Raw genomic sequence first — 27,718 nt, forward strand, 5'->3', positions numbered from 1 at the left:
AGACACAAAGAAATTAAGTAACTTGCCCGGATTATACATCTAGGAAGTGGCGAACCCGGGATGTCTGGCTCCTAAGTCTGATTCTTGCATCCACCTTGCTCACTGCCCTCTCAAAAGAACTTTGATGATATACCCAGGCATGGTTTACAGCTCCCAGCACTGGGCTCTTCTGGACCAGGTGCCTAGCCTCTCCTCATGTGGTCAAAGCAGTGTGCTGCTCCTCCTGAGCTTTCCCAGGAGAGTGTGACTCTGAGCTCTGAATGCATGGGCCATCTTCTGACTACAGTCACATGCCACATAAAGATGTTTGGTCAACGACAGACTGCATATACGACAGTGGTCCCATAAGACTAGCACCATATAGCCTGGGTGTGTGGTAGGCTACACCATCTAGGTTTGTGTAAGTACATTCTATGATCGCACGATGACAAAATCACCTAAAGATGAGTTTCTCAGAATGTATCCCCATCATTAAGAGACACAGGACTGTGCTTGGGAACAGGTGCTCTGAGATAGCACACGGAGGTACATCTTTCAGAATTCTACAACCTGCATGTAGGTCTGTGAACCAATGCCTCACCTAGATGCTGTGTTCCTCCAACATCCCTGAGAAGGGGTCACGTTTCCCTTTCAGGCACTACAATCTGGTTTTGAAGGTGCTTCGAGAAACCCAAATGGGTTCATCTTCAATTCCCACGAGGCCTGCAGACGAGCCTCCTTCCCCACCCATCTCCCCCCGCGTGGCTGCCTTCCACTCCGACTCCTCTCTGAAGAGAGCAGCGCTGGTGTTCTGAGCCCACAGAATGGGCTCCAGTCAAGAAAAGCCGAAAAACACAGAAAACCCATTCCACACAGAGATGACTACCATTTTATATTTTTCTAAAAACCTCAAGGAAGATCCTCCATATAAGTGTTGACATAAGACATTTTCTATACATTTAAAATAAAAGAATGGATGGTAAACATTGACAAATAGCAATTTGAGTTATAATGGTAATTCTGTAGTTTTAAATCTAGTTTTTATATTAACGTTTACATATATTGTTCTAGGAATTGTCTAATAGAACTAGGAAATGAAGAGAAAAGTACGATTGTTGTTCATTCATTACTCAGATTTTCATCAATGAGTCGGCTGATTGGTATTAAAATTGGAAAAGTTCACTTTGTTTCTTCGAAAGAGTCTTCGGAACACATTCCATGGGTGGATGTTACGTAGTTGAAACATAAATGTTATAAAAATTAATCCCCCCAACATTACAGCTGCTGCGACGGCAATAAGTGTGTGTCCTGGAAATGGCAACGGTGCTTCATCAACATAAATCTGTAACAGAAAAAGCAAAGTCTTTAAGTTTTCTGAATCTAGTCATTTAAAACACTGAACTTTACATCCTTCCCACAATGGTGGAGACACTATTAATCTCTTAGCAAACTTCTGCCCCGACTTATGTATTCAGCAGCCACAAATCTTGGCCATCTGACAAACAACAGTTTGCACACAATAAAGAGGGGATAAGAATTCTATTTATTATCCTGTGTCTTTAATGGCAGGGGTAGGCAGATAATGCTTAGATGGCAGGAAAACGTTCTATATTCGTTACAGGGGGATCGGCAAAGTGCCGTGGGAACACGGTTAGGGCATACCTGACCACCTAGGGTGGACAGGGAATGCGCTTCCTGAGCTGGATCCTGAATAAGCGGGTTCAGAGAAGAGAAGAAGAAGGGACGTTCCAGGTAGGGGGAATAAGCATGAGCTCTTTCAAGCTGTCACGTCTCCTTAGAAAATCCTCTACACCAGTGATGACATAGGGAAATTTGTGTATTCCAAATATTTCGTCTGCCTCAATGGATAATCAATAAAAACAAGATCCTAGAGGAGAGAGAGTATCACTGACAGAGAGGCACACAGACGTCTTTTTCTCTGAGACACGAGGCAAGGATGGGTGCCATTTTATGTTCAATGTAGAAGGGAGAGCATAAAGGAGGAAGGTGATTCAAGCCCTTATGTTCTCTCTGTGCAGTGGAAGCAAGATCATCTTTTGAGGTAGAAAAAGTGGAGATGAATGGAAATAGGACAGAGGGAATGTGGAAAAATGCTAAAGACAAGAAAAAGAACGGATAAGCTGCTTCAGGGAATGGCTCAAGTTAAAGTCACCACCATCCTCCCAGTGACCCAAGGAGGTTATTTCTTTTTTTAGAGTCCTTATATGCTATCAATTCTTTTTCAATTCCTCTCAGATTCCTTCTTTCCATTCCACTTTCAATGCTGCTGTTGTGAACTTTATCACCTCACTTCGTATAAATAAGCTAATCTAATAGCCTCCTTTCTATGCTGTCAATCGATGTTGACCTAATAACATTGCCAGATTAATCTTTGTAAAACATCAGTCTGTCTACATAACAATTTTTTTTAAAGTGAAACTAAAAGAATCTTGACCATACAGAACTGGTACCAGAAGTGGGGTGTTGTAAGCAAAGGAGTTTAAAGGGTAGACCTGGTCAAGTGACGTGGAAAGCAGTGAGAAGTCATTCTTTCCAATCTGGGAAGATAATTATCTCTATGGTAACAGATAAGCTGGTTTAACCATCTCCTCTTGTGCTTTAGAGCTCAGACTATATGCCCAATGGTCCTGGAATTATCGGGGATTTGATAGAAAGCTGTTAGATATTGAATGTGATATACTACTTGTGGTCTTGATGAGAGTTCTACAAGATAAAAATCTTTCTTTTAAACTGGACCATCAGAAGAGGTTGCATAATTAGCTCTGCTAAGAAAGATCTAGTCTGTTTGTGGCCAGTGAGAGAGACAATTGTGTGCTACATGTAATTACAAAAGTGAACTTGTTTTTCTATGTGCAAATTGGGAAGAACCAGAGGGAACAATCCATTGTGATCATAATATATATATATATTTTCCCGTCTCTCTGTTTTGCTTGCTCAATGTTGGATAACTGCCCTCATAGTCCCAACAACCCTCATGGCTGACAGCAGCTCCTGGGGCTGCAAGATTCCTTGTTCAATATCATTAAGAAAGAGCAAGTCCACGTCCCAGCATTTTGAGCAAAAGTCCTGTGGTTCACTCTGATCGGGCTGCCATAGAGCATTGCCTTTCCCTGAAAACCTATTTTCAAAAATATTTAATAGCTTCTCATTGCTGACAGGAACGTTCTAAAGTTTTCCTTCTGACATTCAAGATCTTCCACAATTTGACCCTAGCCTACCCACCTTCTCATAGATAACCTTACATTCCAGCCAAATGGATAGAAGCTACTCAAGAGATAAGTTTTCTGTTTTCCCATATCTGTGTCTTTACTGCTTCTGTTCCCGCCGCCCAGAGTGCCTGCCTTACCCATTTCTACCTAAAATGAAATTTTAGCCACCTTACTACACAATATGAAAATTTCACTTGCTCAGTTAAGCCATCCATGGCATTCCCAAGAGTAGAAACCTGTATCACCTCTGAATTCTGTATTCTCCAACTAAATTGCTACCTCTAAAGTTTTTAAAAACAGTTTTTCTTCAAATATTTCCTTTCCAACTTTCTTTGACTATCCAAATATTCCACGCCATGTCTAAAAAAAAAAGGTTAAACCCCAGAATCATAAAAGAGTATGTTCTAGACACAATGTCTCTTTACCACCAAAATACTTCAGTTTGTATTTCCCTAAACACAAAGAATTCATTTAAATAACCACGGTGCAATTATCAAAATCGAGAAGTTAACACTGAGACAATGCTATTATCTAATCTACAGACCTTATTCAAATTTTGTCAGTTATCCCAACAGTGTCCTTCATGGTGAGGGAAAATCCAGCATCATGCTTGCATTCCGTTGTTTCAGGATACTTTCTAAAGCAGATTTCCACAGTCCCAAGAAACTTTATGACCATTTTCTATCGTTTCTTAATGATTCTCTTCCTTTATTAACTGTGCAATCACTTCCTAATTTTTCTTTTACTCATTTTTATGGCCCTTCTTTCATTCCTGAAGCTTCATTTCCCTCTGTTGACACTTCTTTTCAGCCTTAAGAACTTCCTTAAGCATTTTTTTTTAGACAATAGATTATCTTACTTTTCTTTCATCTGAGAATGCCTTTATTTTTCCTTCATTCCTGAAGGATATTTTCACTAGACGGAGAATTCTGGATTGACAGTCCTTTCTCCCCACCCTACTTCTGCCCCCAGCACATTAAAGATGTTGTACAACCTTCGTCTTGATTCTATGATTTCTGAAGAGAAATCAGCTGTCATTCGAATCGTCATTCCCTTATATGTAGTGGTTTTTTATCTGGCTGCTTTCAAGATTTTTTTCTTTATCTTTGATTTTTAGCAATTTGATTATGATGTGTTTAGGCATCATTCCTTTAAGTTTATCTTGTTTGGGATTCATTAAGCTTCTTGAATATGTAAATTTATGTCTTGACTAAATTTGGGATATTTTCAGCCCTTAGTTCTTCAGATTTTTTTTTCCAGCACCAATCTCTTTTTCCTCTCCTTCATAGACTCTGGTGACATAAATGTTAGACTTTTTGATACTGTCACATAGGTCCCCAAGGCTATTCTTTTTACAATCTATTATCTTCAGGTTGAATTTCTACTGATCTAGTTTCAAATTCACTGATTTTTTTCTCTGCCAGATCCATACTGCTACTGAATTCATCCAGTGATTTTTAAACTTTAAATATTGTATTTTTCAGCTCTCAAATTTCCATTTGGTTCCTTTTTATAGCTCCCACTTCTCTGCTGAGAATCTCTCCCTTTCCCTTTCCATTTATTTCAAAAGAGTTTACCTTTACCTCATGGAGCATGGTTGTAAAAGCTGGTTTAAAATATCTGATAATTCCATTTGTTGTCATTGGCTGATTGTCCTTTCTCTTCAGAATTGATTACATTTTCTTAATTCTTGGTTTATTGAGGAAATTTGGATTGTATCCTGGACATTTAAGATATTATGTTGGGAGACTCTGGGTCCTGTTAAAAATTCTCTGGAAAATGTTGATTTTTTGTTTGTTTTAGCAGTCCATCACACTGGTTGAGTTTGGATCACAAGTCATGCTTTACTGTCTGTAGGTGGTGGCTCCAACATCAGTTCAGTTTTCAAACCCTTTGCTGTGCTATTGTGTCTGCCTGGTTCCTTTGCCACTCAGGCGTTATTCTGGAACTTACGTGGTGTTTATATTGTAGTTTTATTTTGACTCCTTTACTATTCTTCTTTAAGTGTATTCTGCTCCTGTGATCCTTGGTACTTATGCTAGTTCATATATGAGGAATCTCCTTCTCCAGCTCTCTTCTCTTAGGGATTCCTCCCACCCTCCCTACTCCCAGAGGCCCTTTTTCCTAGTCCTCTGGGAAGAAAGCTGGGATTCTATGAGAATTTTAGCCCCCTGTACTATTGTGCTGTTCCCTGAAACTGGGGCTGCCTTTGTGACAAAGAGGTGAAAAAAGAGAGAGAAAAATAATGGGAATTTCCTCTCACACTCTTCATATGACAAGTGTTTCTTTTCCTAGTTTATCTATCTAGGGGGATGAATTTCCCCCCAGGGTCTTGGGTGTCTGCACTGCTGCCGTGACCACCCACCCCTGCAGTTGTGTAGATCCATTATTGGGCTGGCCTTGGGGTGGGGCCAGGATAGAAAAAGGAAAGGGGAAGAGGGAGGGAGGGAGAGATTAATTTTGTTTTTTGGTAATATGGCATCAGTATTTGACAATGAATGAATCATTGATCAATTTAATCAAATCCTCATTTCTTCCCACCCCCCACAGGCAGCAGATGTCATTATATAAATAAGCAAAAATGAGTCATTGCACATCATGTGGTGATTTGGGGACACTGATTTTGGCTCTCAAGTCTTTTCAATTTTGAAAGCTTTGGGGGTATTTAAGACTCTACCATTACAATGCAAATAACCAAAGGGAGGATCATATTGGAAACTAAAATGTTATAGCCATGTGTCTCTGTCAGGAGGTGGGGGTGAGAGGAAGGGCATTAAAAATCAGAAACTGACCTAAATAAGGAAGGTGGAACAATAACAACAAAAAAGTACAGGCACTTAATAAAATTTCCACAGCATCCATCAGTCCTGCCACCTGTCATGCGCCTTAACCCCGTCATTACTGACAATGTCACTACAATTCTCCAGGATCCTCTGTCTCCAGGCCTTGTCCATCACACAAATTCTACCATTTTTTTTCCCTTAAGTTTCTCTTGGACTGATGCATGTCATGTTATTTCCCCAGCCATCACCCCACCGGATACCTGCGCATTCACTGTACCTGAAATTCTTCAACTAAGTTACAAAAAGTGACCCCCGGAACAACTGACACTCTGAAGTGAAAAAGCTCAGATCCCTGTGGAAAAAAACACACCTTGTCATTAGCAGCATTGACACTTATGTCCTTTTAAGTAAAAAAATACACTGGGGCTACTGTCCCTCTAGATGTTGCCTAGAAAAATTCCAGTCACCTTCCTAAGGCTTTTGGGCATACACTTCATGGATCAAAATAAAAACACAGGGAGAAGGACGAGACTCTAAGATGAGGGATTCAACAGCTGATGCTTTTATTTGTAGAATGATGAAACAGAAACAAAAAACCTAACATGGCCTTGATGTGTACTGTGGGCTAATCCTCATTTTTATGGTTGTGATTGCCTTCTAATTTTTATTGGTTTTCACAACAATTCCCTGGATTATATCAACTTCATATGTTCTTATGGGCAGCTATATCCAGGTGAAGAATATTGAGCCCGTTTTCCCTCTAACTTTGGGAAACACCCTTTCTGCTCCACCTTAATAGGTAATGTATTAGTCTTGCCTATCAGCTCAAAAATTAGTAAGTTAATGTTAAATTCAACTTTCAGATACCTTTAGAAATAATAACATCAAGGGAAACGGAGAAAAAATAAACACTCTCCGCAAACTTTAAAAATGCTATTTCCACCATTCGTGGATACCTATACCTCGAAACTAAAACCAAACTTTGTTTAGACATATACGTTTTATCTAAATTCAAAACAGGACAAACAAAAATGCTGTCAACTCACCTTTATACTTAAGTTGAGGCCTGAAGGATTATACACCTGGGCATGAAGAATCGGTTCTAAGTAAAATTTCAATTTTCTTACAGTTTCTGGTACAGTGTGTTCTAAAAGTACATGAAGTATATTTTAAGCACACTGACGCTGTTTTCTCATTTTGCACACAATTTGTTACATATATTAAGGTACAATGAAAGATTCCATTCCACAACATGGCTGAGTTATCCTGTTCTTTCAATTCTGCTTGAATTTGTGGAAGATGTATTTAGGGAGATTAGGTCTAGAATTTGATATTGCATCTCCTCAGGGGACTTGTCAAGAAGGACAAGATCCCTGACCCCCTTAACTCAGGCTGGCCCCTCCTTCCAGCCCCACGCTCACAACCAGTCCTGACTGGCACGTGCTTTCTATCTTTGGCAATGAGATAGTTTCAGAACCACCTTTGTGGATGGTAGGTGATTTTCAGTAAGGGGGCAGAAAAGTTCCACAATAGAATCATTTAAATCTTTTCCAAAAGAAGGGATCAGTTACTCCTATCTTTCTCATGATTCTTTCTAAAACCAGATAGGCAGTGTGTGGGTTAGAAATTGCAGCGGTGTAATGGTACATGAGATCTAAAAGAAAAAAGAGCTCTGATTGTAGCATTTGTCAGTTTCCATGGTGTCAATATTCTCACCCAGTTTCAAGCTCACTTCAAGCTACCAATGGTCTAACCCCCAGCATGCAAAATGCGTGAACATTTAACAATATTTAACAATCGGTGCTCAAAAGCCAGTAAGAGCAGTCTCCAGCACAAGACAGAAAATTAGCAGTTTTCTCTGCTGGACTTTTCATTTCAAAAATGTATATATTGGGGGGCTGGCCCTGAGGCCGAGTGGTTAAGTTAGCGCGCTCCGCTGCAGGCGGCCCAGTGTTTCGTTGATTCGAATCCTGGGCACAGACATGGCACTGCTCATCAAAGCAAGCTGAGGCAGCATCCCACATGCCACAACTAGAAGGACCCACAACGAAGAATATACAACTATGTACCGGGGGGCTTTGGGGAGAAAGAGGAAAAAAAAATTTAAGAAAAAATGTATATATTGGGCAAAGTAAGACTCACTGAATATCAAATATCTGGATATTTGGTAACATATTCATGACTGATCAAAATTTCATTTAATTCTATTGATCTATTGATCAATTGCCTCAAAATATTCCTACAAGAACAAACATAAAATGTGCAGCAAAAAGTTGTATACATGAGATGCAATTGAATTGTGATACATTTCATTTTTCTTATTTAGAAATTTTTCTGCACCTTCTCAATTATTTTAGCATACACCTTTTAAGAAATTTTGCTCGTATAATTAGATGATAGGTCCTACAGATTATCTGGCAACACCTTTTATAACCTCCTCTGTAACATTGCATAAGCAATGGAAGGGGACACCAGACCTACGTGTAGCACAAATTCAGTTAATCACTTTTGTTACTAATCTAGAAAATGGCTTTCAAAATATGTTACAGTTCAAATTCCTCAAAAATGCGGTTATGCCATAGAACCCAGGTCACTGGAAGTGATGCTAAAGCATGCGGGAACCTAAACGAGTAAAGTGAACGGCAATGTTCCAACTGATTCGAATTCTTCTCCAAAGAATTCCTGGCTGTCTCTCGTGTAAACAGGTTTTGTAAGCCACTTATCTAGGTAATAACAACACGACTTAAAAGACAAAATAATTTTAGGAGAAAGCAAGCCCTACTTAGTTTCCAGTTCCGCCTCTCATTCACTTCAGTCACAGTCACCAGATACGGACTTTCCAGTGGGATGCGTCCATCCTCACTGTGAATTTCCAGAGAAATTGGATACTGTGTAACTGGAAACTTAAAACGAGGAACCTAAAATGCAAATTCCAAGAATGAATGTAAATTCGGAAAATTCAATACTAGTCTCATTTCCCGGTAAGGAGTGAATAGATATATTCCCAAGAGTTTGGCTAGTCTACACGAGATGGGCTTCCTGGGGTTTCTACCTTCTCAAGGCACGAAAAAATAATCTGTGTTACAGGAGAATCAATGTGAACTCCAAAAGTAGCACACAAACGTTGTGGTAACAAAACTCAGAACTTTCTGTTGGCCTTTTTGACAGGAATTTACTGTGATGGTAGCCAGACTTTTTTGGCTGGCCCATATCCCACAGGTTCTGCGCGAATTGGACCTTGCCCATCTCCCTGACACCCCTCTCCCTGCCAGCCGCGAACTTTCAGGCACACTCTTTAAACTCTGGCTCTGGAGTCAGAGTTCAAATCTGCCTCCATCACACATTAATGATTGATCTTTGGCAAACTATCTGGCTTCTCTGTGCCTCAAATGAAATGAGAAAAATCATGGAGAAGGGCTAGAGCAGTTTAGTAGATAGGAAATGCTCAAGAAATATGGTAATTCAGCAAGGGGGGAGCTGTAGAGGTATATAAAAGCAACCCTTCTAATTTATTGAATGCTAACTCTATGCTCAATATACTCTTATATGAAATCTCTTAATATAATGCTACCTATAGTCTTACAAGGCCTGTGAAACAGATCTACTTGAAACTTATACTAAGTACACAACTCAGCTAATGCGAACACTACCAGTAACTCGATAGACCTTTAAATTCTTTGAGACTAACAGAATGAAATCTTTCACACAGAATCCACTCTCTTAACCAACACATTATATGTCTTCCTTGATTACAAGAACTTCAACCTTTGTTTTCCCAGAACCCGATACACATTAGATACTCAATTTTGAATGAATCAATATTCACCACAATCTAGTGTAGTGTTTGGTTACAAATTGTTTTCATATAGACACATGCATGTGTGTTTGTATATATCTCTATAAAAACCTGTAAAATGGACAGAGCAGTGTAGGTACTATTGTATTTTACAGATGAGGTTAATCAACTTGTCTGGGGACATTTCAATCCAGATCCTCATAACTCTCTGTCGTATTTAGTTCAATGTCATAATAAGACATTATTTCTATGTCTCAGTTTTCACATTTAACCAAAATCCTTATTTCAAAATCTTATTAATATGAGAGTCCTCTGTCTTTAGATAATTAAAAATTATCTCACTTTTTCTCTGCAATCTGAGAAAGCAACAGCATGCGATAATTTCTGATCCTGTGTGCAATTACATTCCTCCCGAGTAGACACGTTAGCACACTGTTTGAATTTTCCAGATTTCTGCAAATAGAATTAACATAGGTTGACTTGCTTTTTTTGTGGCAGGATTTTTGCAAACTGAGTCACATGTTCAATAAATATTTGGTCCCTGAGTGAATAAAATCCCTGAGAAGTTAAAAGGGAAAAGAAATCCATTAATAATAAAGTAAGAGTAAAAATACAGTATTTTTGAATTTGGTCTCTTCGCTTGGTAATTGGAACCCAAGGACCACTCAGCTGCTTGCCATTTTACCTACGGGCTGTTGATGGTTAAAATGCATGGGACCCAGAAAGACTGTGTCATCTGAATGCAGTATATCAGGACTGCCAACTCCCTGCCCTTGGCCCCTCCCATTGTGAGCATGAAAACAGAGACCTAAAAGGAGCCGACTTGCTATGACGGGGGCACTGCAGACTACAGAACACACTCCAGACCTACTATTTTGTGCCTGTCTTTCCTCATAGTATTCATCAATGATATTTAAAATCTCCACTGTAACTGTCCATTTACCATTCATTTTTTTACTTGATCCCTCTTGCTAGAGATTGGTTTATTATTATTATTATTAATTTTTTTTTTGAGGAAGATTCTCCCTGAGCTAACATCCGCCACCAATCCTCCTCTATTTACTTAGGAAGACTGGTCCTGAGCTCACCTCCGTGCCCATCTTCCTCTGCTTTACATGTGGGATGCCTGCCACAGCATGGCTTGATAAGCAGTGCATAGGTCCGTGCCCAGGATCCGAACCTGTGAACCCCGGGCTGCTGAAGTGGAGCAGGTGAACTTAACCCCTGTGCCACCGGGCTGACCCCTATTATTATATTTTTTAAGAACTGGCTTTTGATTTTGATAATCAAGTCTATTTTTTAAAACGTTATCCTTCCTTCTACTTTTTTAAAGATTACTATCTCTCCCTCATCCCCTTGCTTCTTTTTTTCTTCTTTTTATTGAGATAAAATTCACCATTTTAAACCATTTTCACGTGTACAAGGGAGTTTTAGTATATTCACAATGTTGTTCAATCATCCCCACTATCTAATTCCAGAATGTTTTCATTGCCCTAAGAAGAAACTCCGTACCGATTAGCAGTTACTCCCCATTGCCCCCTCCCTTTAGCCCATCTATTGATTTTATTTTTTATCTCTATCAATTTTCCTATTCTGGACATCTCATATAAACGGAATCATACAATATGTGGCCTGTGTGTCTGGCCTCTTCCACTTAGCATACTGTTTCTGAGGTTCATCCATGTTGCATCATGTCCCAGTACTTCATTCCTTTTTATGACTGAAGAATATTCCATTGTATGGATACAGCATATTTTGTTTATCCATTCACCAGTTAATGGACATTTAGTTGTTTCCCCTTTATGGCTGTTATGAATAATGCTAATATGAAGTTTTCGTTCGAATATACATTTTTAATTCTTTTGGATATCTATGTAGGAGTGGAATTGCTGAGTCAGATGGTAATTCTGTATGTTTGACTTTTTGAAGAACTGCCAAACTATTTTCCCCAACAGCTGCACCATTTTACATTCTCACCAGCAATGTATGAGGCTTCCAATTTCTCCACATCCTTGCCAACATTTGTCATTTTCCATTAAAGAAATTATGATAGCGATCCTAATGGACCTGAAGCGGTATCTCACTGTGGTTTTGATTTGTCTTTCCCTAACGACAAATGATCTTGAGCGTCTATTCATGGGCTTGTTGGCCATCTCTATACCTTCTTTGGAGAAATGTCTATTCAGGACCGTCATCCAATTCTAATTGGGTAGTTTGTCTTTTTGTCGTTGAGGTGCAAGAGTTCTTTATATAGCCTGGATACTAGGTCCTTATCAGATATATGATTTGCAACCATTCTCTCCCATTCTGTGGGTTGACTGCAATTGTACTGAACTCCAGATCAATCTGGAGAGAACTGACCGCTTTGCAACAGCGGATCTTCCCATCAGGAGCATGTGACATCTCTCAATTAGATGTTTTTTACGTGCTTCAGTTAAATTGTAAAATTCTTTTCATACCCGTCTTGCACATATTTTCAGGTCAAATTCTACATCTTTTATTGGTTGTGTGGAAATGAAGAGTGGGCTATTTTTCACTATAGCTCCTAACTGGTTATTATAAATAGATAGGAACATTATTGATTTTTCTTTGTTGGTCTTATATTCATTGGGCTACATTAATAATTATTATTAGCTTAATAGTTTGCGAGTTGATTCTTCCATATTTTCTAAATAACTATATCTGCAAATTGTGAGTTTCATCTCTTTCCAATATTTATACTTCATTTATTTTTGTCATAGTGCCTTAACTAGACCATACAGAATGAAATAAAGTGGAAATGTTTAATTGTGACTGCTCCTAATACTTAATTTTATATGATGTTTGATAGATTTCTCACAGATACTATTTATCAGATTGAAGAATATTACTTCTATTTCTGGTTTGCAGAAGCTTAACGAGAAATGGGTGTTAAATTGTACCCGCTATCTTTATGGCCTCTGTTGAGATTCTTTTTCCTTTAATTCATTGATAAAGTGAATTACTTTAATGTATTTTCATATGCTCAAACTTCCTCGCATTCTTGGAGAAGCTCTCCAGACTCCTGGTCTACTGCAGTTTTAGATACTGATGCATTTGATTCCCCAGTATTTTATTCAGGATTTTGCGTCTATGTTCATAAGTCAGACTAGACAGAAATTTAGGGGAGGGTGAACTGAAGAGAGGCGTGTATATATGTACTAATTTTCATCATTTTTTTGTGTTTTTAAAATTTGAATTTTAATGATTTAAAGTTATCAGACATGGACTGTATTAAACCTTTTTAAAACTCATCAAGACTTTATTACAAAATAAAGTCACTTGTATGAATATTCCATGTAGATTGAAAAAAATGTGTATTTTCTGCCCAAACACACACACGTATGTCTGAATATGAACTGTAATATTCAAATTCCTTATAGACTGACTTGTTCTTTTGACTACTTGAGATGATCATTTCTGAAAGAGTTGTGTTAAAACCTCTTGTTATCATTATGTATTTGTCAATTTTTCCTTGTATTTCTATCGGTTTTGACTTTATATATTTTGAAGTTCTGATATCAGGCACATAGAGCTAGATTAGCAACACACAATCTGTCTCAGAAGATTTCATTTCCCTACTCACTCATCTGCTGTCTGGTTGGGTCCATTGAGCTATTCAGTCAATCTCCTGAGCTGTTCCACTGAGCTCATTTATAATCTCCAACACCTTTTTTGCAGGTACGATGTCTCCAATTTTTTTCATGGCTGCAATATTTCCTTGAATCATTCTGAAATAATTATTACACTCATTCTAAAGGTTGTTTCTAATGATGATATTAAGTCTGTTTTCTGAGGCATCAGCCTTTTTCAATTGTTGAGATCTATGCCTCTTTTTTTATTGTGCAAGTTTTCTTCGAATATTTGGCATTTTGTAGTTGCCAGCTCCTCCCTGGAGGGTCTAACTGCTGCCGCACGTATTTGGAATGATGTCGCATGTGATTGTCCCGTAAAGGAATGATGGCACCACAACAGGCAGTCATAGTATTGGTTCATAAGCACTTTTTTCCAGCCTGTTCATGTTTTGAGGTGCTGGGAGGCAGAGTTACATACATTTTAAGTGGTCTGCTCCAACCCTATCTTCCTATTTTCCCACTTGTCTTATTATTTTTAGGGAGTAATTTTGTAGAATGACAGATGGTTTGGGGTTCATAGTTCTCATTCCAGCAAAAACCCTTATCGTTTAAAAGAAATTGCCAGGGCCAGCCTGCTGACGTAGTAATTAAGTTTGCCCACTCTGCTTTGGTGGCCCAGGGTTCATGGGTTTGGTTCCCGGGCAGAACCTACACACCACTTATCAAGCCATGCTGTGGCGGCATCCCATATACAAAGTGGAGGAAGATTGGCACAGATGTTAGCTCAGGGACCATCTTCCTCACAAAATAAGCAAAGAAAGAAATTGCTCTTGGCCTCCTTATTCTGATTACCCTAGAACAGTCTTTAGTAATTATGGGGTATGGACTGCAAAGAGAAACGTGCTAGCATCTGAGTGTCTGGGAGGGGGCTCCTATCGCTCTCAATGGTCAGTAGCTGCCTCCTTGTCCCAGGTTCCCTCTGGATGCTCTGCCTTGCAGGTGAAACCCTTAGCATCTCGGGGCAGGTTGTGGAGGGGCTGCCAGATTAGCTGTGCTTCTCCTGACCTGTGCCCCAGAGACACTCCCTGGCTCCGTGCATCCTTTGACTTCGGAATTGAAATTCTCTTGAATCCCCTCTTTAGGCATTGGGGTTTTGGGGTTCCATTTTTTGTTTTGTTTTGGCTGTCACTTGTGACCTCTTCCAGTTCTGTTTCTCTGTACCTCGGATCCTATTTGCTTTCTGTCTTCAGAATTTCCTTAAACTTTTTGGTTTCTTCACCAAACTCTTTCTTTCTTTTTTTTTCCTGCGCTGATATAGTCTATTCAAAAATATGTTCATCAACGTTTCATGGAGTTCATCCAGCAGAGAGTGTAGATGTTTGTCATTTTTTTCTATTCTTATTTTTTAAAATACATTGTGTACATTTAAAAATACAAATACATAAACATGTCACTCTCTTGCTTAAACCCCGTCCATGCCTCTTGATTTCTCTCAGGATAAAATTCAAAATCCTTTCGACTGCCCACAGAGTGCCCTGGCCCCAGGGCCTGCTATCCCTCGTCTCGTTGAGGGCCTCTCCCTCCCTCTTGCTCACTGTACTCCGGGCCTTCTGGTCTCTGAGTCTTCCGTGTCACTGAGCCCTTTCCCACCTCTGCCTGCCCTTGGTGTAGGGCATTTCCTTGGCTTCAAATGCTCTTTCTCTCTCTTCTTCCCTTGTCTAGCCTCGTCCTCCCTCTTGCTTGTTTTGGTTAGCCCTACTCGTCTTCCAGACTCCCTCAGACTGGGTGAGGCGTCCCTGATCCACGGTCCTACTGTGTGTATTATGTCCGTCTCTACTACTTGCCTATCTTAAACTTTAGGGCAAATAAAGATCAACTGGAGAGATTTTTAAAAAGTGCCGATTTTAGGGGCCAGCCCTGTGGCCGAGTGGTTAAAGTTCCATGTGCTCTGCTTAGGCGGCCCAGGTTCAGATCCCAGGTGTGGACCTGCTCCACTCATCAGCCATGCCGTGGAGGCATCCCACATACAAAGCAGAGGAAGACTGGCTCAGAGGTTAGCTCGGGGCTAGTCTTCCTCACGCAACAAAAAGAGGAAGATTGGCAATGGATGTGAGCTCTGGGTGAATCTTCCTCACACACACACACACACACACAAGCCAATTTCAGGACTACATGCACAGTTTCTGAGTCAACAGCTATGAAGTGAGGTTGAGAAAGCTGTGCTGCAGAAACATTCCCAGATAATTCTGGTTCAGGCTCTGCGGGGCCATGCTGTTCAGAAACACTGCACCAGATGATGCTGTTCAACTTGCACCACTTCTTGTGGAATGCTTATTCTCCCCTGTTAAAGATCCATGAAGGTGTCACGTTATCTAGTTCGTCGCTGTATCCTCAGAGGATGTCTGTACAGGGCCTGATAGCACTGGAAATGCTGAGATTAACATGTGTTGAATGCATAAAAGGTACATTAGAAAACTCTTATTTACTTAGGTGTAAATTAGATGCATTTTCTGTTCAACTCACAAGAAAATTCTGAAAAAAACACAAAAACCTAACGATTTCCACATAAATATAGCAAAGTTATAGTTCAATAGAGAAGGCTTGGGGGCCGGTCCACTGGCATAGTGGTTAAGTTCGCGTGCTCCACTTTGGTGGCCTGGGGTTCGCAGGTTTGGATCCCAGGTGCAGACCTACACCACTCGTCAAGCCACGCTGTGGCAGCATCCCACATAAAGTAGAGGAAGATTGGCACAGATATTATCTCAGGAACAATCTTCCTCAAGCAAAAAGACGAAGATTGGCACCAGATGTTAGCTTAGGGCCAATCTTCCTCACAAAGAAAGAAAAAAAAAATAGAGGAGGATTGGTTCTAGTGACACACGGGGTTTACCTTTGGGAGGAATGAGAATTGAAGAAGAACCCAGGATTATAGTTAGCTGCTTATTGCCTGGAGCAGAGCTTCTTACTCTGAAATCCAAGATGCAACAAGAAGTCAATCTCCGTGTGTGTGTGTGTGTGTGTGTGTGTGTGTGTAAGTAATAACGTGTTATTAGTTGGACAATTTTTAAGTACTCCCTATGTCTGGCATTGTTCTGGGTACTAAAGATACAGTGGAGAACAAAATAGATTTAAAAAATACAACAATCTTGCCTCATGTAGCTTACTTTTTTATGAAATACAAGAAATAAATGAGTAAAATATGCAACACTGTAATAAGTGCAATGAAGAAAAATGAGGCAGGCAAGGGGGACAGGGAGTGGGTAGGAGGGGAGGGGGGTCAGGAAGGTGTCACATCATGGTGACATTTAAGCAAAACCTGGAGACAGTGACCGAGAGTGCCAGTGACATCTGGGAGAAGAGCATTCCGGACAGCGGAATTTTTTGAAATACAAAGGCCCTAAGGTGGAACTGCGTCTGGCATAGTTGAAGGCCAGCAAGGAGGCCAGTGTGGCCAGAGCAGGTCCACCTGGGAAGGCAGGTCAGCTGTATGCCAAGGCTGAATCATGGAGGACCTTACAGACTTGTAAGAATTTGGCTTTTACTCTGAGATGGGAAGACAACAGAAAGTTTTGAACGAAAGAAACAACAGTTTTGTGTCTTGGCGTATGTGTGCATGAACATAAGTGGGTATGCCTGATTGCACATGTATATGGGCAGGCAGGTGTGTTTTTCTGGAGAGATTCCACAGGCACCTATGAGGTTTCCTGGAGAAGCTACCCCGTGATGTGCTTTTCCTCTGAACCTAAGGGTTTCTCTCTGTCCTCTCTGTCTTGGTCACGCCGCCCTCCAGAGAGGCAGAGAGATGCTGGGGGTTGCTTATTTTCTAGGCAGAACCTTGGCAAGAGTTGAAATATGCCTGTGCGGGAGCAAACACTCTTCTTTTCTTTTGGATGCCATTCCTTTCACAGGGCTGCAGACGTGAGATGGGTCTGGGGGCTCCTTTCATTTGAGAAAACATGCTCTTACCCTATGTATCCCCTTTGAAATCCAAATGGGAACCAGGGAGAGGTCAGGGGGAAAGGGTCCATTTAGACTTCTTGGCTGCAAAACCATATCCAGAAGTCGCAGTAAGAGAAGAGGGGACTACAGTAGTAGGAGAAGACACAGGGGTAACAACAACAATAACTGTAATAATAATAAGTGCTGACATAGGGCAGATGGAGCATTGCGCTGAATGCACCTTCTCATTTAATCTCTGCAGCTAGGTCCATCCGTAATTTTACTGAATTATTTCTTGAATTCAAATAAATACTAGTTTATTTGTAGAAAAACCATTTACCTTTGACTTGGGGAATAGATTTCTCGGTATGGGTTTGCTAGGATCTGCGTGATAAAAATTATCTGTGAGTGGAATAGCAATTCCCATATTAGATGGAGGCCTGTAGTTTACCTGTAAGTGATGAAGCAAAGAAAATGTATAATGCATTATTATTTACTAAGTCTTTACCAAGTTACCAAGGAAAATCATTATTTCAGAGAGTGTTCACGTTTCAGAAATAAATAATCGTCACATCCTCAAAATGACGTGAGGATTGAAAAAATTGGAGTGTTTTGAGCATCTCAGGAAAGAAATGCTATGACTGAATGGCTAGCCAATCACACAAAAGTAATACATCACTGGTACCCTTAAAACAATCTGCTTAGGTTTCTTACCGGCAAAGTTTTGATCTGATTAAAACCCTGCTTGTCTTTGTGAATTCCACTAATCCAGTGTTCCAGAGTTATAGATGTACTGGGAACATGATGCATAGATTTGAGATAACTACAGCTGCTTTTCAATATCGGCACCATTGTTGTCACAAAGCATTCAGTCGATGCTCCCCGGGCAATTAATGCCAGTGAAGTTGAACCCTGGAAATAGCCAAATAAATGAAGATTATTAAAGTAACTGTTATAGGCTGAAATGTATCCACTCAAAATTCATATGCTAATGTCCTAAACCCCAGTATCTCAAAATATGACAGTATTTGGAGAGAGGGGTGTTAAAGAGGTAATTAAGTTAAAATGGGGTTATTAGGGTGGGCTCTAATTCAAATGCCATGGGGGTCCTTATAACAAGAGGATATTTGAACATAGACGCACAGAGGGAAGACGATGTGAAGACACAGGGAGAAGGCGGCCATCTATAAGCCAAGGAGAGAGGTCTCAGAGGAAACCAATCCTGCCGACACCTTGATCTTGGACTTCTAGCCTCTAGAACCGTGAGAACACAAATCTCTGTTGTTTAAGTCACTCAGTTTGTGGTATTTTGTTATGGTGGCCTGAGCAGACTGATACAGTAACCAACTAAACAATATAGAAAAAGGAAAGAAATAGAAGAAGAGCGATGATAGGAAATAGAGAGCGATGTTTGACATCAAGATCTGTATGAGAACAAGTCACAACAGAAAACATTCTTCTCCAGGAAGAAACACATTCCAGTCTAATGGGTTGTGGGCAACATTTGGAAATGAGCAAGGAGCAGGAAGGACTTATTACCTAAACACCATTATTATCTCCAACCCAGGTCAATGAGGCTTCCCTCATTCACTGATGAGTGCTGGGTCATTTTCTTTGATTATACGAATAAGATAACTTCCACTGGTACACGTCTCGAGAAGAAGTTATTCACTTAGCAATCACTGTATTTCACAAAGATATGTTTTTAGTAGGAATTTATGCACAATAAATGTAAACGAACCTGGAACAATATTAAACATTTAACAAAATTTGATAATTCTGTTTGAAATTTTAGAGGCTTTTTGGAATTTTAAAAATGTAGAAATGCTAATAACTGCAGTATGTAGTAGACTGATAGTGGAAGTGTCACCCTGTCCCCACAGCATAGCCACTAAAAATGGTATATTTTTAATGAATTTCTGCCAGAACACAATGAACCAAACTCTAAGCAGGGTTCTACTATTAAAGGAAGTTGGTGGGTGGGGGAAGGCACCAGTTAAATAAGAAATAATGAGTAAATAGAAAAATCCAGAATATTGGATATTCTATAATATAACTGATCCAATTCCTACAATTGAATGGCAGGGGAAGAATGGAGTAGTACCTACCTCTGATTAAAAGAGATTTAAGAGGGAAAATAACTACATACTGTGTGAATCTTGTTTGGATCCCGATTCAAACAAACCAACTATAAAAATTTTTTTTGAGCAAATTGGGGAAATTTGTTTATCGACTGGGTTTTATAGGACAGCAGAAAATTCATTTAAAAAGTTTTAGGGATGGTAATGGCTTTGTGGTTATATGAGAGAGAATACACATTTTTTAGAGATGTGTATTGAAGCATATAGGAGTGAAATGACATGAAGTTTGCTATGCATTTAAAAATATATTAGAATATATGGGGCTGGCCCTGTGGCCGAGAGGTTAAGTTCTCGCCCTCTCTTTCAGCAGCCCAGGGTTTCGCTGGTTCAGATCCCGGGTGCGGACGTGGCACCACTCATCAGGCCACGCTGAGGCGGTGTCCCACATGCCACAACTAGAAGGACCCACAACTAAAATATACAACTATGTACTGGAGGGATTTGGAGAGAAAAAGCAGGAAAAAAAAAAAGCATCATTAAAAATATATCAAAATATAAACAACCAAAAAAATTAAACAGGGATGACAAAACAAAAGCAGCAAAATCTTGGCTATGTATTGTTAATTTGAGTGTAATAGATACGTGGAAATTCCACTTTTGTCCATATCTGAAACTTTTCATGATAAAAAATTTTAGAATATGTAGAAAAATGTTTATTGACTCGAAAGGATTAAAACATAGAGTTAAGCGGAAGAAGCAAACCTTTTAACATGCATATACAATGCTCTCCCAGTGTTGGGAAAATACCGTAAGTTTACGGTGATTGAGCATTTCCTGTGTGCCAGACATTGTTCCAGATGCCCTACTTGAATGATCACATTTAACTCTCAAGACAACCCTGTGAGGCAGATGTTATTACTACTATCCTCTCCATGCTATAGATGAAGAAACTTAGCCACAGTAACTTTCCCAAGTTCACGCAGACAGTACCAGAAGTGCAATCCAGCTCACTCTTTCCAGACCCCACTCTTTCAACCTCTAACAAGCATTGCTACACTGCCTTTCTGTCATACCCCAAATGTTAAAAGCGCTTAGTCGTCATTGATGGGTATGATGATGTGTAATTTTTCCTTGTTAACTTGTCTTCTAAATTGCCTGTAATTAATAGATTTTTCTCGTAATAAAAGAAAAGCTTACTTGACGTAAACCCTTGCTAGCCGCAGAAATTTCCAGTGTATAACTGTCAGTATCATCAAAAGCACCTTCAGCTTTAACTTCCAGTAGAGTTGGGCTTCCAACAATCACTGTCAGAAGTGGTGCTTCAAGAATTTGAATACCTATGGAAACGACGCCAAGGGTCACTATTAACTCAAGAAAATATTGAACAATTTAATCATGCCTGGCTAATCAGGCTTCTAGAACATCTACAGAATCTATTATGAAGGTGCATAATGCCTGCAAATATAGTTAGCAATTTATATAGCGTTAACTTTAACACTTGGAAAAATTTAACTTCACAAATATTTTGTCGCAGAAATATTGCTCTCTTCCACCCCTCCTTCCTCAGCCAGGTTCTCAAACGCACGTGAAGGTCCCTTGCATAGCGCCCATCACACTGAGTTGGATAATGCAGTAGAGAAACTGAAGAGTATACGCTCAATTTTTTTAAACAATATTTTTAATTCTTAAATTTTAGCTTTTTTTTTTAAAGATTGGCACCTGAGCTAACAACTGTTGCCAATCTTTTTTTTTTTTTTTTTTTTGCTTTTTCTCCCGAAGTCCCCCGAGTACATAGTTGTATATCTTAGTGGTGGATCCTTCTAGTGGTGCTGTGTGGGACGCTGCCTCAACATGGCCTGATGAGCCGTGCCATGTCCGCGCCCAGGATCCGAACTGGAGAAACGCTGGGCCCCCGAAGCGTGAACTTACCCACTCGGCCATGGGGCCGGCCCTACGCTCAATTTAAAGGGCTGTTCATCAACTGTTGCCAAGAGGAAACTCCCAGGCATTTCAAACATAATAAGGCATCAGGCCAATTTCTGCCTGCAGGCCACCTCTGCATACCGAGAAGTTTAATGGAAAAAAGAGATTTGAAAGACCATGTAGTCTAACTGCCATCTTTACTAATCAGTACATCAGAGCTGAGAAGTAATAAACGATATGCCTGAGGTTCTGTTGGCAGCAGTTTCCCTTAAACCAAAGTCATCTGGCCAGTGCTTCCTAAACTTTAACTGGGGATTTCGTTAAAATGCGGATTCAAATTTAGCAGGTCTGGGGAGGCCCTTGAGATTCTGCACCCTTTCCCCCAGCTTTATTGAGGTATAATGGACAAAGCTAATTATACATATTTAAAGTGCATAACATGATGATTTGATATATGTATCCATTGTGAAATGATTACCACAATTAAGTTAATTAACATATTGATCGCTTCACATAGTTACCTTTCATTTTTCGTGGCGAGAATGCTTAAGATCTACTCTTTTAGCAAATTTCAAGTATACAATACAGTATTATTAACTACAGTCACCATGCTGTACATTAGAGCCCCAGAACTTATTCATTTAATAACTAGAGGTTTGCACCCTTTGACCAACATCTCCCTATCTTCCCCACCCACTGGGAACCAGCATTCTACTCTATTTCTATGAGTTAGCCTTTTTTTTTTAGATTCCACATATGAGTGATAGCATGCAGTATTTGTCTTTCTCTGTCTGGCTTATTTTACTTAGCATAACGTCCTCCAAGTTCATTCGTGGTAGTGCAAATGGCAGGATTTCCTTCTTTTTATGGCTGAATAATATTCCTTTGCATATATATATACACACATATATATGTATATATATACACACACCATATTTTCCATATCTGTTCACCTGTTGATGGGCACTTAGGTTCTTTCCACATCTTGGAAAACATTTATTCAAATTCTTTGCCCATTTTTTAATTGGATTGGCTTTTTTTGCATTGAGTTGTATGAGTTCCTTATATATTTTAGATATTACCCCTTATTAGATAGATGGCTTGCAAATATTTTCTCCCATTGTGTAGGTCGTCTTTTCATTTTGTTGTTGGTTTCCTTTGCTGTGGCCCCTCTTGTTGATTTATGCTTTCGTTGCTTGTGCCTTTGGTGCCATTTTCAAAAAAATCATTGCCAAGACCAATGTCAAGGAGCTTTTCCCTATGTTTTCTTTGAGGAATTTTATGGTTCCAGGTCTTACATTTAAGTCTTTAATCTATTTCAAATTAATTTTTGTGAGTAGTGTAAGATAGGGGCCCAGTTTCCTTCTTTTGCATGTGATGATCGAGTTTTCCCAGCACCATTTATTGAAAAGACTATCCTTCCCCATTTATGTCTTCTTGGCTCTCGTGTCAAAGATTAGTTAACCATATATGTGTGGGTTTATTCCTGGGTTCTCTATTCTGTTCCATTGGTCTACGTGTCTGTTTTTATGTCAGTACCATAATGTTTTGATTAATATAGTTTTGTAACATAGTTTGAAATCAGGAAGTGTGATGCCTCCAGTTTTGTTTTTTCTCAAGATTGCTTTGGTTATTCAGGGTCTTTAAGGTGATACACCACATTAACAGAATGAATGATAAAAACCATTGATCAACTCAATAGATGCAGAAAAAGCATTTGACAAAATTCAACATCCATTCATGATAAGAACTCTCAACAAATTAGGTATAGAAAAAATGTACCTCAGCACAATAAAGGCCATCTGTGACAAGGCCATAGCTAACATCATACTCATACTCATCTCACTCAAAGCTGGAATTTTTCCTCTAAGATCAGGAACAAGACTGATGCCCACTCTCGCCACTTCTATCCAACACAGTACTGGAAGCTCTATCATGAGCAGTTAGGCAGAAAAAAAGAAAAAAAAGAGAAAGAAATGGCATCCAAGTCAGAAAGGAAGAAGTGAAACTGTCTCTGTTTGCAGATGACAAGATCTTATATATAGAAAACTCTAAAGACTCCACTAAAGAGCTGTTAGAACTCATAAACAAGTTCAGTAAAGTTGCAGGATGAAAAGTCAACATACAAAAATCAGTAACACTAACAATGAACTATCCAAAAGAGAAATTAAGAAAACAATCCCGTTTACAATAGCATCAAAAAGAATAAAATAGGGGCTGGCCCTGTGGCTGAGTGGTTAAGTTCGCGCATTGCGCTTTGGCGGCCCAGGGTTTTGCTGGTTCCAATCCTGGGCATGGACACGGCACCGCTCATCAAGCCACGCTAAGGTGGTGTCCCACATAGCAGAGACAGAAGGACCTACAAGTAGAATATACAACTATGTTCTGGGGGGCTTTGGGGAGGAGGAGGGAAGGGGAAGAAGAAGAGAAGATTGCCAACAGTTGTTAGCTCAGCTGCCGATCTTAAAAAAATAATAAAATACTAGGAATAAATTTCACTATGGAGGTGAAAGACCTGTACATTGAAAACTGTAAGACATTGGTGAAAGAAACTGAAGAAGACAAAAGAAATGGAATGCCATGTTTATGGACTGGAAGAATTAATATTATTAAAATGTCCATACTACCTAAAGCAAGCTACAGATTCATTGTAATCCCTACCAAAAGTACAATGACGTTTTTCACAGAAATAGAAGAAACAACTCTAAAATTCACATGGAACCACGAAAGACTCCGCATTTCTAACAAGCGCCTAGGTAATGCCGATGTGTTGCAATGCAATGCAACCACACCTTGAGTAGCATGGACTAGGGTCTTCTCCACAGAGAGGCAACTGAGTTTATTTGCTGATTACTACCTGCTTCCAGCAAACTGAATGAGTAAGACAGCATCCTTTAACAACTAATTTGGTATGTTTTAAAGTCAAAATAATTAGAACACGTGGAATTTGTACTGGAATATAAAGAGATAACAAACAGAGTTTAAAATTTCAGAAATGCTTAAAATAATAGTATACTAAAAATCAGTGAAGAAAAATACACTATTCAATAAGTGATGTTGGGACAACTAGTTAACCACCTACAATTCACCAAAATAAAATCTAGATAAATTAAAGAATTAGATGGAAAGTTAAAACCGTAAAAATAACTGTAAAATTACTTGAAGGAAATATGGACAATTAGTCATATAATCAATGAGAAAGGTTTCTAAGGGTTTCAGAAAGTTTTCCAGGATATTTAGTCTACAATATCGATGGAAATAGAAATAGATGTCCTCCCAGCAACAAACAAACAGATAGATATAGAGAATAGATTGATGGTCACCAGAGGGGGAGGGGCGAGGGGGAAAGGAGTTAAAGGCACACGTATACGGTGACAGGTGGTAATTAGCCTTTGGGTGGTGAACATGATGTAGTCTACACAGAAATCAAAATATAATGATGTACACTGAAATTCATATAATGTTATAAACCAGTGTTACCTCAATAAAAAATAAACTGAAAAAAAAAAAAAAGAAATAGATGTCCTCCATTTTTTTCCCAAAGCCTATAATTTCCATTTGTATAAGTTGCAATTGGTTATGTTTTTCAAATAAGCTTTTTTGAAAAATAGTGTTTTGTCCTTTCATTATGGTTCATATATCTTCTTGTAACTCTTTAAGATCTCTTTTACATATGCTTATTTTTACAGTATCTTTCTGATTTTTCTATTGTCTCAAGTACTTGGAGCTTAAATTTTTCTGTTTCCTATGCTTGTTGACTCTCTCTTATGTTGGATTATTTCCTCACATAGTTTTAAAATTATTTTCCTCAATTCACGTTCAATGAAGACTGATTTTTCCACGAAAGTCCACGTTAGCTGGGTTATGAAATAATTTCTTCAGAGAGTTTTGTGCTTGCTTATGCTGGGGCCCAGGTGTTTTAACTATTTCTCAGTTTGGGATTTCTGCATTTGGTGGGTAGTCTCTGGGTGTTACATAATCTTGGAGTCTGGGTTTTTTTTACAGGGGATTTTTCTCCCCACTTTGAGTCTCATGGAGACAATAATCCCCCCCCGCCCCGGCTCCTTCTTTGCGTTGGTGAGTAGTGTTTTCCTAGTCACCTCTTCAGGATTTGACGGTCCCAGCTTTATGTAATGGTCTTAGTTCCAATTTTCTACTACCAAGTAAGAAGGTCCAAAGCCACATCTTCTGCCAATGCTTGGGCATCAAAACCCATCCCGCTCCCTATATGGCCTATATCTGAGCCTCACATCCTTCAGGGAGCCACACATTACCTAGATTCATGGGCCTTGAGTTCCCTCTTCATTTCTGCTGACAGGATTTCCTTCTCTTTCTCTCCCTTCCTTCAATCTTTCCCTCCTCTCTTTCTACCTCAGTTATTTGCTAAAATTTTTTGGGTTTTTTTCCAGTATGTCATTTCTCCATCATCTTCAATAAGTTTTGTGCTACTTTTACAATAAGCAAATACCTGGAAAAATGGGAAAAAGTATAAAATCCTATCTAAAAGCCATTTTTTGGCTTGAAATAATTATAACAGTACCAAGGTAATTACCAGGTTTTCTTTTCAGAGGACAGCAAAAAATCTAAACTAAAATACTCTGTAAACTTGGGGTGGTAACTCATTTTCCTCATTTTTAAAATGAGGATTATTATTTGGCATTTTAGGGTTGTTATAAACATTAAATTTAAAAAATTTTATAAACCATTTACTACAGAGCCTTGCACATCATAAGTTCTCAATAATTAGAAGCTAATACTGTTATCAGCAGGATGCCAGCTCCTATGGAAACCAAAGATAAAAGAAATATCAAAGGGCGTATTTCACATTCAAGGAAACCAGTAACACCTGCTTTTGACATTTCCCAATAAAAATAAACTTACCTTTTGTGTGAGGTATGAGCTTAACTTTGAAAGTATGAGATTTCCCCAGATCAATGTATTTCAGGACATTGAGGGATAGTGAATCATCGTGTTGTTGAAACCAATAATTACACGGTTTTGAATGTATTTTCCATGTCCTTCCATTCTTTTGCCCAAAGTTGTACAGGAACCAGGAGTCTTTTGGAAAGACCCTATTGGTGGGCACTCTTTCAGGCATCGTAGCAATAGCTAAAGCGTTCTTATCATCTAAAATGCTTGTGATCAGGAAGCTGCTGTAACCAGGAATCACCACAGTCTTCTCTATATCTGAGTCTTGAAATGAGGAAATAATACCTGGAGCTGAAACGGGAATGATTCGGTGTCAAATCAGCAGCCAATGTTCCCCACGCACACTGGTGGACATAACCGATAAATATGCTATTTGAGTTTTTAAACTATGGTCTTAACCAGAGAACACATTTGCTAGATTTCAGGTTATAATTCAAATTATTTTATAGAAGGTGTATCACAAATACGTCAAGCACAAACCTTTACTATGAAACTTTAACCTTTACAATGAAACTAGTTCTGTAAGATTCTCAGCAGAAAAAAGAAGACATGTAGGGTTAAGTAATTATAAGAAAGCTGATTTCTTTACTGTAGAACTGCCATGAGCCTTAATAACCTAGAATCTTCATTGTGATTCTACAAGAGAAGGATAATGTGGCCAGTGTTTCCCCAATGCCTACAGGTCTGCCTATTACATAGAAGGTGCTCGATAAATATTTGTTGAAGGGATGAATAATTTATTGCTTAAGGAGAGCAGGAAGGTGTAGAAGAAAAGAGGCTCCAGGGCGGGGTCATAAGGAACACTGTCATGTAAGGAAAAGGAAGGAAAAAGATTCCACTTTTTGGAGCAAAAGAAGAAGTGATTGGAGAAAATCCATGAGAGGGGATATGAGGAAAGCCAAAAGGAGGCTGCTTCGAAGAGGGAGGAAGTCATTATCAAAGGTTTTTGATAGGTCATGAAACGTCAACAACAAGAATACCTGCCTCATTCTGAAAAGGTAAATAGAAGTAGTCAGAAGAATCTCTTGATTCCCTTTATTATGCACATGTGCTCTAATTTCTCCCTTTTTAAACAAACCAATAAAAATCCTTTCCTACATTCCCTCCAACTGCCATATAATTCCTCTCCTCCCCCCCCCTCAGTGAAATTCCCTGAAAGAGTTGCCTTTATTCACTGTCTTCACTTCCTCTCCTCTCATAATTTCTTGAACCTAACCCAATCAGAATTTTGTCCGCACCGCTCCACCCGAGAATAGCTTTTGTCAAGGTTACCAGTGACTTTCACAGAGATCCATCAGCCAGTTTTCTTTCCTCATCTTACCTGACCTATGGTAGCCTCTGACACAGAAACACTCCCACCTTCTTGAAACACCTTCACTTGGCTTCTGAGACACACTCTTTCTTAGTTCTTCTCTGAGCACACCATCCAATCTCTTTTCCAGATTCTTCCCCACCTCCTGGACCA

At 39.3% G+C, this 27,718-nt stretch overlaps 1 protein-coding gene across 1 annotated transcript in view; it reads right to left on the minus strand.

The window, feature by feature from the left end:
• Positions 1–847: 847 nt before the first annotated feature.
• Positions 848–27,718, minus strand: part of CATSPERB (cation channel sperm associated auxiliary subunit beta) — a 102,847-nt gene continuing 75,976 nt past the window's right edge. Inside the window, exons 18-26 of the mRNA XM_014832129.3 lie at positions 26,206–26,544; positions 20,599–20,738; positions 18,035–18,232; positions 17,661–17,771; positions 10,131–10,241; positions 8,775–8,910; positions 7,039–7,139; positions 6,270–6,344; positions 848–1,321 (exon numbers count right to left, since the gene is read on the minus strand). Of these exons, the coding sequence (XP_014687615.1) occupies positions 1,121–1,321; positions 6,270–6,344; positions 7,039–7,139; positions 8,775–8,910; positions 10,131–10,241; positions 17,661–17,771; positions 18,035–18,232; positions 20,599–20,738; positions 26,206–26,544 (1,412 nt within the window). The 3' untranslated portion in view covers positions 848–1,120. The remainder of the gene's footprint in view (positions 1,322–6,269; positions 6,345–7,038; positions 7,140–8,774; positions 8,911–10,130; positions 10,242–17,660; positions 17,772–18,034; positions 18,233–20,598; positions 20,739–26,205; positions 26,545–27,718) is intronic.

This window comes from Equus asinus, chromosome 7, assembly GCF_041296235.1.
Source record: "Equus asinus isolate D_3611 breed Donkey chromosome 7, EquAss-T2T_v2, whole genome shotgun sequence".
Taxonomy (NCBI): Eukaryota; Metazoa; Chordata; class Mammalia; order Perissodactyla; family Equidae; genus Equus; species Equus asinus.